Source organism: Solea solea, chromosome 1 (assembly GCF_958295425.1).
Source record: "Solea solea chromosome 1, fSolSol10.1, whole genome shotgun sequence".
In the NCBI taxonomy this organism is placed as follows: domain Eukaryota; kingdom Metazoa; phylum Chordata; class Actinopteri; order Pleuronectiformes; family Soleidae; genus Solea; species Solea solea.
The window spans coordinates 24,892,368-24,909,142 of record NC_081134.1 but is presented as its reverse complement, the minus strand read 5'-3'; the positions used below and the strand labels follow the sequence as shown (position 1 = coordinate 24,909,142).

Sequence of the window (16,775 nt, the reverse complement as noted above, 5' to 3'; positions counted from 1 at the left end):
TGTGTGTTCAGGGTGTGTCGTACTTGTGGCCTCAGGACACAGTTTAATCATGAAAACATCCACCGAAAAAAAAAGTGATAGAGGTGCAGCTGTGATTCACTGTCTGTGTGTCTGACACACACACACACACACGCGCACACACACGCACACACTCTGTATATGACAGTGTGAACTCAGCTGTTTTCCACTTCCTGTTTCCCTGTGAAATGTCTTTGTCTCATAAAAATGCAAATGTGATAGAAGAGTCCAGAACAACAGTCCACTGTCAATGTGAATGTGTGTGTGTCTGAGTGTATGAGTGAATGTGTGTGTGTGTGAGTATGTGTGTGTGTCTGAGTGTGTGATTGAATGTGTGTGTGTGTGAGTGTGTGAGTAAGCATGTGTCTGAGTGTATGAGTGAATGTGTGTGTGTGTGTGTGTGTGTGAGTATGTGCAGCGTGTACAGACCTGCACAGAGCAGATATAAGACACACACACACGCGCTCTCTGCATGTGTCTCAGCTCTGAGCAGGACTCTCTGAACTACCTGGATTCTGGTATAACTGGACTTTGTGGATTGTGGATTGTGGACTTTGGACTTTGGACTCTGGACTCTGTGGACTCTGTGGACTCTGTGGTCTCTGTTGTCTCTGTGGATTCTGGTCTCTGGTCTCTGGTCTCTGGTCTCTGTGGACTCTGTGGACTCTGGACTCTGTTCTCTGTGGACTCTGTTCTCTGTGGACATGAGGAGTAGTTGGTGGATTTCAGTGTGTGGCCTCCTGGCTGCAGTTTGTAGTCTCCACGCCACACACACATTTTACTGTGAGTATCAATCAATCATAACTAAATCTATTAATTATGTTTTTCATCATGAGTGAACGCTAGATGTGAAGTGGTGAATGTGAAGTGGTTAATGTAAAGTGGTGAGTATGAAGTGATTAATGTAAAGTGGTGAATGTGAAATGATTAATGTAAAGTAGTGAGTATGAAGTGGTGGATGTGAAGTGGTGAATTTGAAGTGATTGATGTGAAATGGTGGATGTGAAGTGGTGAATATGAAGTGATGAATGTGAAGTGATGGATGTGAAATGATTACCGTAATGTGGTGAGTATGAAGTGATGAATGGGAAGTGATTAATGTAAAGTGGTGAGTATGCAGTGGTGGATGTGAAGTGGTGAATTTGAAGTGGTTGATGTGAAATGGTGGATGTGAAGTGATTAATGTGAAGTGGTGAATATGAAGTGATGAATGTGAAGTGATTAATGTAAAGTGGTGAGTATGAAATGATGGATGTGAAGTGATTAATGTAAAGTGGTGAATTTGAAGTGGTTGATGTGAAGTGGTGAATGTGAAGTGATGGTTGTGAAGTGGTGAATGTGAAGTGGTGAGTATGAAAAGGTGGATGTGAGGTGATTAATATGAAGTGGTGAATGTTTGTTCCATTCATGTTCAATAGGAGACAGATAAGTGCGTGAAGACAGAGCAGAAATGTTTCACAGACATGACCATATCTACACCTTCATCACTGTCTCACTCTGTCTCATGTCTTCATGCAGTGGTGGACTGTGTGTCCTCAGGTCATGTGTCAGGGAGAGCACAGTATGACCTGTGATTCAAGTTTGACACAAAATGGTGGACGATGACTTGACCTAGTTTACAAAGACCCAGTGATGAAAGTTAACCAGTTAACCTGTTACCAGTTAACCTGTTACCACCAGTTAACAGGTTAACTGTCTCTGTGTCTCTCTGATGTCTATGTGTCTCTCTTTGTCTCTGAGTATCTGATGTATCTGTGTCACTGATGTCTCTGAAGTCTATGATGTCTCTCTGATGTCTCTGTGTCTCTGATGTCTCTGTGTCTCTCTTCGTCTCTGTGTCTCTGATGTATCCGTGTCACTGATGTCTCTTTGTGTCTCTCTGTGTCTCTGATGTCTCTGAAGTTTCTGATGTATCTCTGTCTCTCATGTCTCTGTGTCTCTGATGTATCTTTGTCTCTGTGTCTCTGTGTCTCTGTGTCTCTGATGTGTCTGTGTCTCTGATGTCTCTGTGTCTCTGTGTCTCTGATGTCTCTGAGTCTCTGTGTCTCTCTGTGTCTCTGAAGTCTCTTTTTAAATGTAATAAAGACAATCATGTCGTCTCACTTCATTATTAAAATCATTATGTAACAAAACAACGTCAGGAAATGACTCCTACATTCAGGATTGTCAAAATAAAAGACTTTCCCTGTTGTTGTGCAGCGACGCTTCTCTGTGAGTGTAACGGTAAATCTGGTTACTGTCTCCGTGACGACATGGGTCTCCACTGTGTCGACTGTCAGGGAAACACCGAGGGCCGCCACTGCGAGCGCTGCAAGGCTGGCTTCTACCTGCAGGGGGCGGGGCTGAGCTGCACGCCCTGCCGCTGTAATGCCACAGGTGAGAAACGAGCAAACACTGACCTTCAGACTTTCATCACATCTGCTGCTCTTCTCACCCTGAGCTTCTCCCACAGGCTCTGTCAGCAGCACGTGTGACAGCAGGGGGCGCTGCAGCTGTAAACAAGGAGTGAGCGGACAAAAATGCAACCGCTGTCCAGACGGAGCCATCGGACCAAATGGCTGCACACAAAAGTGAGTCTCACCTGAACTAACCCCCACTCTCCCACACCAAAGCTCACAGAGGAAATCAGTGATTTTAGCTGCAGGGACACAGGAACTGCTGGTCCTCTGCTGCCTCGTGTGGTCACTTTGTGTAACTGACGTCAATATGAACGTTGGATTTCAAACACTGAAGTGACAAAATAAGACATTTGAACTTAGTGATGGAGGAAGCAGTGGATCAGTGGATCATAAAGACGCGATCATGTGACGTCGATAAAGACGCGATCATGTGACGGAAATAAAGACGTGATCATGTGACGTAGATAAAGACACGTTAATGTGACGTCGATAAAGACGCGATCATGTGACGTCGATAAAGACGCAATCATGTGACGTAGATAAAGACGCGATCATATGACGTTGATAAAGACGCGATCATGTGATGTCGATAAAGACGCGATCATGTGACGTAGATAAAGACGCGATCATATGACGTTGATAAAGACGCGATCATGTGATGTCGATAAAGACGCGATCATGTGACGTAGATAAAGACGCGATCATGTGACGTCGATAAAGACGCGATCATGTGACGTCGATAAAGACGCGATCATGTGATGTAGATAAAGACGCGATCATGTTACGTCGATAAAGACGCGATTATGTGACGTAGATAAAGACGCGATCATGTGACGTAGATAAAGACGCGATCATGTGACGTAGATAAAGATGCGATCATGTGACGTCGATAAAGACGCGATCATGTGACGTCGATAAAGACGCGATCATGTGACGTCGATAAAGACGCGATCATGTGACGTAGATAAAGACGCAATCATGTGACGTCGATAAAGACTCGATCATGTGATGTAGATAAAGACGCAATCATGTGACGTAGATAAAGACACGATCATGTGACGTAGATAATGTGACCTGGATAAAGACATGATCATGTGACGTCGATAAAGACGCGATGATGTGACGTAGATAAAGACGTGATTATGTGACGTAGATAAAGACGCGATCATGTGACGTAGATAAAGACGCGATCATGTGACGTAGATAAAGACGTGATTATGTGACGTAGATAAAGACGTGATTATGTGACGTCGATAAAGACGGGATCATGTGACGTAGATAAAGACGCGATCATGTGACGTAGATAAAGACGCGGTAGTGTGACGTAGATAAAGACGCGATTATGTGACGTAGATAAAGACGCGATCATGTGACATCGATAAAGACGCGATCGTGTGACGTCGATAAAGACGCAATCATGTGACGTCGATAAAGACGTGATCATGTAATGTAGATAAAGACGCGATCATGTGACGTCGATAAACGACGCGATCATGTGATGTTACATGTTACATGTCATTTAGCAGACGCTTTTATCCAAAGCGACTTACAATAAGTGCATTTAAACATTTGGGTACAAATAAGATCTAGAAGTAAGTAAGAGCTTCAAGTAAGCCAAACTATGAAGTGCTAGTCATAAGTGCGATATATACGTTTTTTAAAGACTCAGATAAAGACGCAGATAAAGACGCAATCATGTGACGTCGATAAAGATGCGATCATGTGACATAGATGACGTAGACTTTAACTGATGCTCTGGTTCTTTTCTTCTTGCCGTTTTTAGACGTCAAACCAGAGAGGATTCTGGGAGTGAGACTCCGCCCTGTTTCTGTTACGGTCACAGCAGCAGATGTTCTGCTCACAACAGTTTCTTTGTCTACATCATCAACTCCAGCTTCACTGGCGGTCAGTCACATTTGATCTCTTCACAATAAAACCCCAGGACTCATTTCAAAATAAAACCTTCAGCCTGTTGTGTCTTTGATGTCTCTTGTGTCTCTGATGTCTCTTGCGTCTCTGATGTCTCTTATGTCTCTTGTGTCTCTGATGTCTCTGGTCTCTTGTGTCTCTGATGTCTCTTGGGTCTCTGACGTCTCTTGTGTCTCTGATGTCTATGATGTCTCTGTCTCTGTCTAAAGGTCCTGATGGTTGGACAGTGTCCTCAGTTCATGGTATCACTCCCTCAAACGTTCATTTCCGTTGGTCACCCTCTCATGGAGACGTGGAGGTCATCTCTAAGAACAGTCTTCCTGTTTACCTGTACGCCCCAGGTGTGAATAAGCCCCGCCTCTATCATCTTGTCCTTTCTCCTCTCCTCCTTACTTTGTTTCCTTCTCTGCTGACCAGATGTGTCCTCTCCTCTGTCACAGCTCGTTACCTTGGAAACCAGTTGCTCAGTTACGGTCAGAACTTCTCCTTCTCGTTGCGTCTGGACCGTGGCGTCCGTCATCCGTCCACCAACGATGTAATTCTGGAGGGAGGCGGCTTGAGAGTCTCCGCCTCCCTGGGCGACCTGCGGTCCATCGTCCCCTGTGGACAGAAGATCAAGTACAGCTTCAGGTCAGGACAAAATAAATTTGAGATTAACTCACCTGAGATTAACTCACTTGAGGTTAAATCACCTGAGATTAACTCACTTGAAATTAACTCACCTGAGATTAACTCACCTGAGGTTAACTCACCTGAGGTTAATTTACCTGAAATTAATTTACCTGAGTCACTCAGCGGTGACTCAGCGGTGACTCAGCGTTGACTCAGCGTCTCTTGTGTTTGATGGACAGGTTGGACGGCTCAGACAGCAGGTGGAGACCTCAGCTCTCGTCTCTTCAGTTCCAGACGCTGCTGCAGAATCTGACTGACATCAAGATCCGAGCCACATTTGGTGAAAATGGTCAGATTTTCAATCAATCAATCAATCAATCAATCAATCAATCAATCAATCAATCAATCAATCTTTATTTGTGCTGTGTCTCTTCAGGACGTGGTTACCTTGACGACGTGCGACTGGTGTCGGCCCGGCGTGGGGACGGTGTCCCCGCCCCCTGGGTCAGGACCTGCAGCTGTCCCTCAGGTTACGCAGGTGAGTTCTGCGAGCACTGTGCAGACAGGTTCAGACGCTCGCGTCCAGCAGAGGGCGCCTTTGGTCCGTGTGAACCCTGCAGCTGCACAGGCGGCAGCTGTGACCCGATGACCGGTGACTGTTACTCTGCTGACCAGACGCCTGAAGACCTCAGCTGCACCGCAGGCTTTTACCGCAACGCCTGGAAGACGTGTGTCAAGTGTCCCTGTCCACATGGGCTGTCCTGCTCCCTGCCTGCAGGCTCACTGCAGCCACTGTGTGACCGCTGTCCAGCCGGAACCACTGGTGAGCCACGCCCACTTATAAAACACGTCCACTTAGGATAAACACGCCCACTTAGGAAAAACACGCCCAGTTGAAAAACACGGTGGATTGAGTTTTACTGCCCCCTGCTGGTGTGTGTGACATGTTTCCGTGTCTGTCCTCAGGTCCTCTCTGTGACGTGTGTCAGGACGGTTTCTATGGCGACCCCTGCAGGCCGTGTCAGTGTAACGGTCACATCGATGTCAGTGTGGCGGGAAGCTGCGACCGCCGCAGCGGTGAATGCCTGAAGTGTGTGAACAACACGAGAGGACAGAACTGTGAGACGTGTGTGAGAGGATTCTATCACAGTCGTCTCTCTGACCCCTGCAAACGTAAGGAAGTGATGTCACAGCCCAGGATAACACAGGAGCTGCTGGTCAATTCATTAAAATCAGACATTTGAACTCAGTGATAGAGGCAGCAGAGGATCAACAGCTCCTCTGTGTGTGTGTGTGGGAGAGCGAGTGTGTGTGTGTGTGTGTGTGTTCGTGTGTGTGGGAGAGTGCGTGTGTGTGTGTGTGTGTGTGTGTGTGTGCGTGCGTGTGTGTGTGTGGGAGAGTGAGTGGTTTAAAGACGTGACCATGTTTGTTTGTTTGTTATACAGCGTGTGACTGTGACCTGAGCGGCTCCGAGTCTCGTCAGTGTGATGACGTCGGTCTCTGTCAGTGCAGACCAGGACATGAAGGACTCAAGTGTCAACGAGTCAGCTGTCCCTCCTGCTTCAACCCCATCAAGACACAGGTACGACGCTGAGTCAGCGCTGAGTCAGTGAATGTCACACATAGTCAGACCGTGATGTCTTTTCCTTCATTTCAATATTTCTGTGTGTCTGTGTGTGTGTATGTGTTGGACATCAGATGGACGTCTACATGCTCAGACTGAAGGAGTTGGACACTCGTCTGTCTGACATGGACGGAGGTCTGACAGCCAACAGTGGCCTGAAGGAGGCGCTGCAAGCAGCTGAGCAACTGGTGGACGACCTGCAGGACAACAGTGAGGAGCTGTTAGGTGAGAGGATCAACATCGCCCCCTGCTGGTTTGACTTTTGTGTTTGGGACACAATGATGACATCAGGTCTCCTGTGTCGAACAGAAATGGAAAAAAGCCTGCAGAGCCGTCTGTCATCCATCAGCAGGAGTCAGCTGACTACGGGTCAGGACGTCCACAACGTCCAGGACACGGTCGAGGACATCAAACAGCTGCAGAGGACATATAAGACAGAGGTGGACGAGGTCCAGACGCTGGTGACGGACATGAGACGCAAACTGGACGAGGCCAAAGCCGACCTCAGATCGGCTGTAAGTGTGTGTGTGTGTGTAAACCACTCACTCTCCCACACCAAAGTCCACAGAGAAAATCAGTGATTTTAACATCACACACACACACACACACACACACACACACACACACACACAAAGAGCTGTTGATCCTCTGCTGCCTCCATCACTGAATTCTAATGCATTTGAATTATTTCATTTGAACTCAGTGACACAAAGTGACCACACGAGGCAGCAGAGGATCAGCAGCTAAAATCACTGGTTTTCTCTCTGAGGTTTGGTGTGGGAGAGTGAGTGTCTCTGTGTGTCAGCAGCAGGGGGCGCTTACAGCCTCTGGTCAGCTGCTGACCACAGATGATTCATCAGTATTTCAAACATGAGCTTGTACAGTTTTGATGTGTTGTCCCTCATCTTTCAGGAGTTTCCGCTTGGTGACGCTTCTCTGCCGTCAACGCTCTGGTCATCGCTGGTCCAGACTGCCAAGGGTTTGGCTGATACGTACGTCCTTCATGTCCATCATGTCCAGATACCCACATGTTTGAGTTACTGACTCTGGATTCTCTGGGTTCTCCTTCCAGACACCAGACGAAGGCTGAGGGCGTGGAGGACATGGCCAACGCCGCTCTGAGCGACTCTGAGAAGAGTCTGGCTCTGGTCCGGACTCTCCAGAACCAAGAGAACAGAGTCAAAGAACAGCTTGGAGATCTGAAGACAATGTGAGACACGCAGATAAACAATCACAGAGTTTCTTCCATGTTAACCATGTCCATGTCCTCAGGTTGTTGTTTGCTAACCACATCCATGTCCTCAGGTTGTTGTCTGCTAACCATGTCCATGTCCTCAGGTTGTTGACTGCTAACCTCGTCCATGTCCCCAGGTTGTTGTCTGCTAACCATGTCCATGTCCTCAGGTTGTTGTCTGCTAACCATGTCCATGTCCTCAGGTTGTTGTCTGCTAACCATGTCCATGTCCTCAGGTTGTTGTTTGCTAACCATGTCCAAGTCCTCAGGTTGTTGTTTGCTAACCATGTCCATGTCCTTAGGTTGTTGTTTGCTAACCATGTTGTTATGGCTGCTTGTCAATTCTGTGTGCTAATTGTCCTCAGGAGAGTTGATGTCCTGGATTGGTGGCTGCTGACCCCACCCACGGAGAGGATTGGCTGTTCTGGAGGATCCATGATATTTGAACCAGGGACAGCCAGCGTTCTCCCACTCTCTCCCTCGCCTCAACCAGCCACTTTTTGTTAGATGGTTATGAGTAATCTTGTGTGTAGTAGGGGTGTAGTAGGGGTGGGCTGCCATTCCTTTTGATCCCGTTTTCTCCTGTTTATGTTAGCTTACGAAGATTAGAATTGTGCTTTGGTTTTGCATAGGAGTAGGGTTTTGTTTGACCCATAGACCGGGCGTAACATGAATTGGGGGCTCGTCCGTCTTTTTTGATTGTTATTTTCTGGCATGGTAAGTCTGTTTGACAGTTTTCTTTTGTGTGTGTGGGGAAAATGGAGTTTGCCATAGACGAATTTATGAAAAATCACCTCCCAAATGCTTGGGACCTGGGAGTGGAAACCAACCATTCATCTTACGCCCGGTCTAGGGGTCGGTGGGCATAACATGAAGGATGGTTTACACTCCCAGGTCCCAAGTAGCCACAAGGCGAAGGGGTAGATGACAAAATTATATTTATTATAGACTATTTAGAATGTTTTACTAAATGAACGAAAATAGCTTCAGGGTGGACCAAGGCCAAAACAACAAACACAACGTTTCCTAAGTATCAAACAAAGCCCTACTCCTATGCAAAACCAAAACACAATTCTAATCTTTCTAACATAAACAGGAGAAAACGGGATCAAACGGAACGGCAGCCCACCCCTACTACACACAAGATTACTCATAACCATCTAGATTACAAAAAGTGTCTGGTTGAGGCGAGGGAGAGAGAGGGAGAACGCTGGCTGTCCCTGGTTCAAATATCATGGATCCTCCAGAACAGCCAATCCTCTTCGTGGGCGGGGTCGGCAGCCACCAATCCAGGACTTCAACTCTCCTGAGGGCAATTAGCACACAGAATTGGCAAGCAGACAGGCTCCCTTATTGGTGCAGCCGTAACCATGTCCATGTCCTCAGGTTGTTGTCTGCTAACCATGTCCATGTCCTCAGGTTCGATCAGACTCTGGCACGGGTGAAGGGTCTGGAGGACCAGGCGGTCCATGTTAGCGCTGAGGCTAAAGACGAAAGCAAGATGGCAGACGACATGTTGAAAAACATCGCTAACATGGAGCGAAACATCCCGACGTCCCTGAAGGTATCATCCTCTTCAGACGACGTCCTCTTCAGACGATGTCCTCTTGATTTCTGTTTCATGTTTTTAACCTCCGCGTTTATCCCATAATGCTCAGGGGCAGATGGACGCCATGATGTCCAGGTTGGATGATCTGAAGGACGAGGTTGACGAGAACATCTCAGGCTTCGAGGTGATGCAGGACGGCGTGCAGCGAGACAGGACGGCCACAGAGAAGCTGTTAGCCAAGGGCAAGTCGTCCCAGCAGGTAAATGTAACCACGTCCTCCCAGAGGACAAACAAACGGACACAGGACGAAAGTTTGACACGAGACAAAAGTTTGACACGAGACAAAAGTTTGACACAAGACAAAAGTTTGACACGAGACGAAAGTTTGACACGAGACTACGTCTGGTCTTTGTCACCAGGACGCGAACAAACTCCTGGACCGTGTCTACGTCGCCGAGGCCGACACCACGGCCGCTCTGCGGCGCATCAGCAGCAACACCAAGGAACTAGACGACGCCCTGAATGCGCTGAAAGGTACCAACACACAGAGACATCTGACCTTTGACCTGTCCACAAACAGCTTGAACATGACTCCTCCCCCTCCTCAGGGTTCGACCAGCAAATCGACGGCGGCAAAGCTCTGGCCGACGCCGCCATAAGGCGTCTCCCCAGCATCAGCGCCACCGTCCAGCAGGCTGTTAGCAACAACAACGCCACAGGCTCCTCCCTCAAAGACGTGTTGACGGACTACAGCCACACCCTGGGACTCATGGATGGACTTCAGGACCTGGTCACCGGTCTGGAGGTAACACCAGGAGCCTCGCTCTCATTAGCTTGACTCTCGTTACGGTGACATCAGTCCTAATTGTCCTTGTCCCCGTCTTCAGGGGACATTCGCGGCGTTGCCGTCTCGCACTGGTCTTGTCAATGAAGCCATCAAGCTGAACGCAGACGCCAAGGGTCTGAAGACACGGGCCATCGACGTGGCCAGAGACCTTGACTTCGAGCTAGACAACGCTAAGAAGCTGGAGGCCGACGCCCAGCAGGTAACGTGTCCTCACGCAGAGACATGGTGAGTCACAGACTGTGGGACAGACGGTCAACCGTGTCCATGTGGTGTCCATCTGTCCCCTGCAGGCGGCGTCTGATGCAGTGGCTGCATTCAATAACGCCAAAGGGACCCGAGATGCCGTGGGACAGACGCTCAGAGACATCACCGCTCTGCTGGCCAACATGAGTAAGTGCTACTGCTTTCAGTGCGAGGAGAAAATAGAAAAATTCTCCCCAAGAAACGGTGCCACCCAGTGGCCGGAGGTCACATTTACAGGAGATTTAGAGGTTTGAAACTTAGTGTATTATCCTAGTAACGTTTTATTTTAGCTATCATGTTTTTGTCTTTTTTTTCCTTAATGTTAGTCACGTGTTTTTTCCTAATCTTAGTAACATATTTTTTTCCTAATCTTAGTAACATTTTTTTTCCTAATCTTAGAACATTTTTTTTCCTAATCTTAGTAACATTTTTTTTCCATGTTTTTTAACATGTTTTTTCCGTAATTTTAGTAACGTTTTTTTTCCGTAATCCAAGTAACATGTTTTTTCCGTAATCTTAGTAACGTGGTTTTTTTCATAATCTTAGTAATGTGTTTTTTCCGTAATATTAGTAACGTGTTTTTTCTGTAATCTTAGTAACATGTTTTTTTTCCAGAATTTTAGTAACGTGTTTTTCCCGTAATTTTAGTAACGTGTATTTTTTTCATAAACTTAGTAACACGTTTTATCATAATCTTAGTAACGTTTTTTTTTCCGTAATCTAAGTAACATGTTTTTTCCGTAATTTTAGTAACATGTTTTTTCTGTAATCTTAGTAACGTTTTTTTTTCATAATCTTAGTAACATGTTTTTTCTGTAATCTTAGTAACGTTTTTTTTTTCATAATCTTAGTAACATGTTTTTTCCGTAATCTTAGTAACGTGTTTTTTTTTCATAATCTTAGTAACACGTTTTATCATAATCTTAGTAACGTGTTTTTTCCGTAATCTTAGTAACATGTTTTTCTTGTAATCTTAGTAACGGGTTTTTTCCGGAATTTTAGTAACATGTTTTTTCCGGAATCTTAGTAACATGTTTTTTTTCATAATCTTAGAAACACGTTTTATCATAATCTTAGTAACGTGTTTTTTCCGTAATCTTTGTAACATGTTTTTTTTCATAATCTTAGAAACACGTTTTTTCATAATCTTAGTAACGTGTTTTTTCCGTAATCTTAGTAATGTGTTTTTGTTCATAGTCTTAGTAACGTGTTTTTTCCGTAGTCTTAGTACCATGTTTTTTCATAATTTTAGTAACATGTTTTTTCCGTTATCTTAGTAACACGTTTTTTCATAGTCTTAGTAACGTGTTTTTACCGTAGTCTTAGTAACATGTTTTTTTCATAATTTTAGTAATGTGTTTTTTCCTTAATATACGTAACATGTTTTTTCATAATCTTAGTCACGTGTGTTTTTCATAATCTTAGTCATGTTTTTTTTTTCAGTCTTAGTAACGTGTTTTTTCCGTAGTCTTAGTAACATGTTTTTTTTTCAGTCTTAGTAACGTGTATTTTCATAATTTTAGTAACATGTTTCTTCCGTTATCTTAGTAACACGTTTTTTCATAATCTTAGTAATGTGTTTTTTCTGTAGTCTTAGTAACATGTTTTTTCATAATATTAGTCACGTGTTTTTTTCATAATCTTAGCCACGTGTTTTTTCCGTAATCTTAGTAACGTGTTTTTTCCGTAATCTTAGTAACGTGTTTTTTTTTCATAATCTTAGTCATGTGTTTTTTTTCTGTTTTAGTAACGTGTTTTTTCCGTAATCTTGGTAACATGTTTTTTCCGTAATCTTAGTAGTGTTTTTTTCGGAATTTTAGTAACATGTTTTTTCCGTAATCTTAGTAACGTGTTTTTTTTTCATAATCTTAGTAACGCGTTTTATCTTAATCTTAGTAACGTGTTTTTTCCGTAATCTTAGTAACATGTTTTTTCCGTAATCTAAGTAACATGTTTTTTCCGTAATCTTAGTAACGTGTTTTTTTTTCATAATCTTAGTAACACGTTTTATCTTAATCTTAGTAACGTGTTTTTTCCGTAATCTTAGTAACATGTTTTTTCCGTTATCTTAGTAACACGTTTTTTTCATAATCTTAGTAATGTGTTTTTTCCGTAGTCTTAGTAACATGTTTTTTTTCATAATTTTAGTAATGTGTTTTTTCCGTAATATTAGTAACATGTTTTTTCATAATCTTAGTCACGTGTTTTTTTCATAATCTTAGCAACGTGTTTGTTCTATAATCTTAGTAACGTGTTTTTTCCGTAATCTTAGTAACATGTTTTTCTGTAATCTTAGTAACGTGTTTTTTCCGTAATCTTAGTAACATGTTTTTCTGTAATCTTAGTAACATGTTTTTTCCGTAATCTTAGTAACATGTTTTTCCTTAATCTTAGTAACATGTTTTTTCCGTAATCTTAGTAATGTGTTTTTTTCATAATTTTAGTAATGTTTTTTCCGTTATCTTAGTTACACGTTTTTTTCATAATCTTAGTAATGTGTTTTTTCCGTAGTCTTAGTAACATGTTTTTTTCATAATTTTAGTAATGTGTTTTTTCCCTAATATTAGTAACATGTTTTTTCATAATCTTAGTCACGTGTTTTTTTCATAATCTTAGCAACGTGTTTTTTCCGTAATCTTAGTAACGTGTTTTTTCCGTAATCTTAGTAACGTGTTTTTTTTCATAATCTTAGTCATGTGTTTTTTTTCAGTTTTAGTAACGTGTTTTTTCCGTAATCTTAGTAACATGTTTTTTCCGTAATCTTAGTAATGTGTTTTTTTCGGAATTTTAGTAACATGTTTTTCCGTAATCTTAGTAACATGTTTTTTTCCGTAATCTTAGTAACGTGTTTTTTTTTCATAATCTTAGTAATGTGTTTTTCCCATAATCTTAGTAACATGTTTTTTCGGAATTTTAGTAACATGTTTTTCCACAATCTTAGTAACATGTTTTTTCTATAATCTTAATAACATGTTTTTCTTCATAATGTTAGTATCATGTTTTTTCATATTCTTAGTAACATGTTTTTTTCATAATCTTAGTAACATGTTTTTTCCGTAATCTTAGTAACGTGTTTTTTTTCATAATAATACATCGTATTTTTATAGCGCTTTTCTTAACACTCAAAGACGCTGTACAAACACAAAACGACAAAACAAAAACAAAAACAAAGGACAGGACTGGGATAAAACAATGGGAAATAGACAGTTAAGTGTATGCAGTTTTGAACAGGTGGGTTTTGAGTAATGATTTGAATGTCTGTAGTGAGTCTGAGTTCCTGATGAGTTGTGGGAGTGAGTTCCAGATAGTGGGGGCGGCTGCAGCAAAGGCTCGGTCCCCCAGGGTTCGGCGCTTTGTCCTGAGGGGAGTGAGGAGGTTGGAGTCAGCGGATCTGAGGCAGCGGGTGGGACAGTGTAGGTGGAGGAGGTCAGTGAGATATGAGGGAGCCAGGTTATGGAGGGATTTGTAAGTGATGAGAAGAACCTTGTATTGTATGCGGTAGGGAACAGGGAGCCAGTGGAGTTTTTTGAGGATGGGGGTGATGTGGTCACTGGAGCGGGTGTGGGTGAGCAGACGGGCAGCAGAGTTCTGGATATATTGTAGTTTTTGAAGGTGAGTGGAGGGGAGATAATCTTACTAATGCGTTTTTTTCCGTAATCGTAACGTGTTTTTTCCGTAACTTTTTTCGTAATCTTAGTAACATGTTTTTTACCATAATTTTACTAATGTGTTTTTTTCCATAATCTTAGTAACATGTTTTTTTTCATAATCTTACTAATGTGTTTTTTTTCAGAATCTTAGTAACATGTTTTTTTCCATAATCTTAGTAATGTGTTTTTTTCAGAATCTTAGTAACGTGTTCTTTTGTAATCATAGTCAAGTGTTTTTTCCGTAACTTTTTTTCGTAATCTTAGAAACGCGTTTATCTCGTAATCTTATTCATGTTTTTTCGGAATCTTAGTAACGTCATTTTTTTTCGTAATCTTAGTAATGTTTTTTTCCATAAAGTTTTTTGTAATGTTAGTGACATTTTTTTCGTAATCTTAGTAACATGTTTTTCCCGTAATCTTAGTAACATGTTTTTTTCTGTAATCTTAGTAACATGTTTTTGTAATCTTAGTAACGTGTTTTTGTAATTTTAGTAACGTGTTTTGTCTGTAATCTTAGTAACATGTTTTTTTTTATCTTAGTAACGTGTTTTTTTGTAATCTTAGTAACGTGTTTTTTGTAATGTTAGTAAAAAAAATTGTAATGTAACTTTTTTCATATTGTTAGTAAAAAAAATTGTAATGTTCTATCTTATTTACGTTTGTAATGTTAGTAAAAAAAATTCATAACGTTAGTAACGTGTTCCGTCACCCAAAGACAAATGAACAGAGGTCAAAGGTCATAGTAATTAAGCTCCTCCTCCTCAGACCAGCCTGGTGCTGTGGATGAAGATCGTCTGAAGCAGCTGGAGGCGGAGCTTGCTAGCGCCCACAGAGACATAGAGGGCGGGCTGAAGCCTCGGCTCGTGAACATGAAACAGCAGGAGGATGCCATGCGTCACCGACTCACCACCATCAACCTGGACATCGACACCGTCCTGAGAGACATCGCTAACCTGGAGGACATACTGAAGGCCGTCCCCGATGGCTGCCTCAACAGCTCGCCCATCGAGGAGCCCTGAGGTCATGTGACCACTCATTTTAACCAATCATCAAAGCACATTCATTTTTCTGTTGTTTTACATTCAAAAGAAACTTTGTTTAAATTTCAAAAGTGAGACACAGAGGACGTGGGGACATGTCTCACCTGCATCTTCTCTCTTATGACACTTCTATATTCAGAGATTATTTCAGAGATTTAAATGTAAGCATTGCATATTTATATAAAAAACAATCACTTTCATCTTTTATATCTTTTTTTACTTTAAAGCTGGAAAATAATGATAAAAAAACATGAACGTGTTTCTGCTCTTTTTGATGCATGTGAAGGGAGAGTGGTTAGCTTAGCATTAGAGTGGTTAGTGATCAATGTCCAGAAGTAGACATCATTTTCTTCATCATCAGCAAAGAAAAACAACCATCACTGTTTCTTTAAGAAAATAAGAGGAGAGGAAGTGAAACACCTTCACACGTGACCCTTTCAAAATAAAAGGTTTTTCTGTGTCTCATGATAAAAAGTAAGACACACACACACACACACTCTCACACACAGATTATATATAATATAAAATCTTCTCTTCATATTTATTTATCTATGCTTTTATTTTGTTTTTTGCAAACACATTACAACACATTGTTATTTCACTGATTAACTGAGTCATTATTTTCATGCCAGAAACAAACAGAGAACATGCAGAGGAAAACAACAACAACAGAAAATAAATATGTGTTAAATAGAAAAAGTTCAACAATCACAGATGCGCCTCCTGGGGGGTATTCCATCAAGCAGGCTAAAGGCAAAGCCAAGCTTAAATGGCCAAGTCTGGTTAATATGAGTGAGAGTGCGGTTTCATCAAAGAGGCTGAGATTAGCCCCAACTCAGTAACCATGGAAACTATGACTCTGGCTAAGCCTCAACCATGGCTAAGCCATAACTGTGGCTCAGGTTTCCGTTCCATCAATCTGAGCCTCAACCCTGTTCCACCAAGGTGGCTAATGTGAATGCCAGCCAAGTAACCATGGTAACTTATGCTGCCGGGCAAACCTGGTCTGTAGCAGGCTAAAAGTGAAGCTTAGCACCATCTATGTCCAAAGAATGTCCAATAGACAGAAACAGAGACACACAACTGTCATGGAATGATAAAATAATATGTAAAACATAAAATATATAATAGAATGTATTAAAGAAATGATTTATACTAATAATTATATATTATCTACAAGTACATGAAAGAACATTATTACCAAAATAAAATATAATAAAGAATAAGACACACATAAATACAAAATTAAACTAATTAGCAAAAAAATATAATAAAAGGAAATTTAAAGAGATCATCATTCTTTTGATGTAACAAGGGTTAGGGCCTCCGATTGATAGGAGATAGATGATTGATTTGCTGTCACCTGCATTCACTTACTGTAATAGGGGTCCTCATCTCCATTGAATTGCTTGATTTGCTAAAATGATTCTAGACAAATAATCAATATATCTGTCATATGATTATTTCCTATAGAATGATAACCATCATTGCATTTCTTCATGTAATAATCTACCATCAATTGTATGATAAATGTGATGAGTCATGTAAAATACTTTGATTAAATGTAGCCTATTATTATCAAAAATGTAGGCAAGGCTACTTTATATAGCACATTTTAGCACAAGGTGAT

At 42.1% G+C, this 16,775-nt stretch overlaps 2 protein-coding genes across 2 annotated transcripts in view; one reads left to right on the top strand and one right to left on the bottom strand.

Moving 5' to 3' along the window:
• The first annotated feature begins 424 nt into the window (after window positions 1-424).
• Window positions 425-15,345, top strand: lamc2 (laminin, gamma 2). Its single transcript, XM_058633878.1, has 21 exons — window positions 425-801; window positions 2,218-2,394; window positions 2,471-2,588; window positions 4,201-4,322; window positions 4,556-4,687; window positions 4,787-4,976; window positions 5,198-5,307; window positions 5,395-5,781; window positions 5,925-6,131; window positions 6,404-6,540; window positions 6,657-6,807; window positions 6,892-7,097; window positions 7,495-7,574; window positions 7,655-7,792; window positions 9,236-9,380; window positions 9,475-9,624; window positions 9,785-9,899; window positions 9,974-10,170; window positions 10,253-10,411; window positions 10,503-10,602; window positions 14,871-15,345. The coding sequence occupies exons 1-21, from the start codon at window positions 723-725 to the stop codon at window positions 15,122-15,124; spliced, it is 3,354 nt and encodes a 1,117-aa protein (XP_058489861.1). The 5' UTR covers window positions 425-722; the 3' UTR covers window positions 15,125-15,345.
• Window positions 15,346-15,685: 340 nt separating this feature from the next.
• nmnat2 (nicotinamide nucleotide adenylyltransferase 2) overlaps window positions 15,686-16,775 on the bottom strand; it is a 7,757-nt gene continuing 6,667 nt past the window's right edge. Inside the window, exon 11 of the mRNA XM_058633889.1 lies at window positions 15,686-16,775. This exon is cut by the window's right edge and continues 1,201 nt beyond it. The gene's annotated coding sequence lies outside the window, so the exon portion shown is untranslated.

Excerpts from the sequence above, each read along its gene's own strand:
- lamc2 (XM_058633878.1), top strand. The coding sequence starts at position 723 with ATGAGGAGTAGTTGGTGGATTTCAGTGTGTGGCCTCCTGGCTGCAGTT. Across the intron at positions 4,977-5,197 it reads AAGATCAAGTACAGCTTCAG|GTTGGACGGCTCAGACAGCA; the intron begins GTCAGGACAAAA and ends TTTGATGGACAG. Across the intron at positions 6,132-6,403 it reads TCTCTCTGACCCCTGCAAAC|CGTGTGACTGTGACCTGAGC; the intron begins GTAAGGAAGTGA and ends TTTGTTATACAG.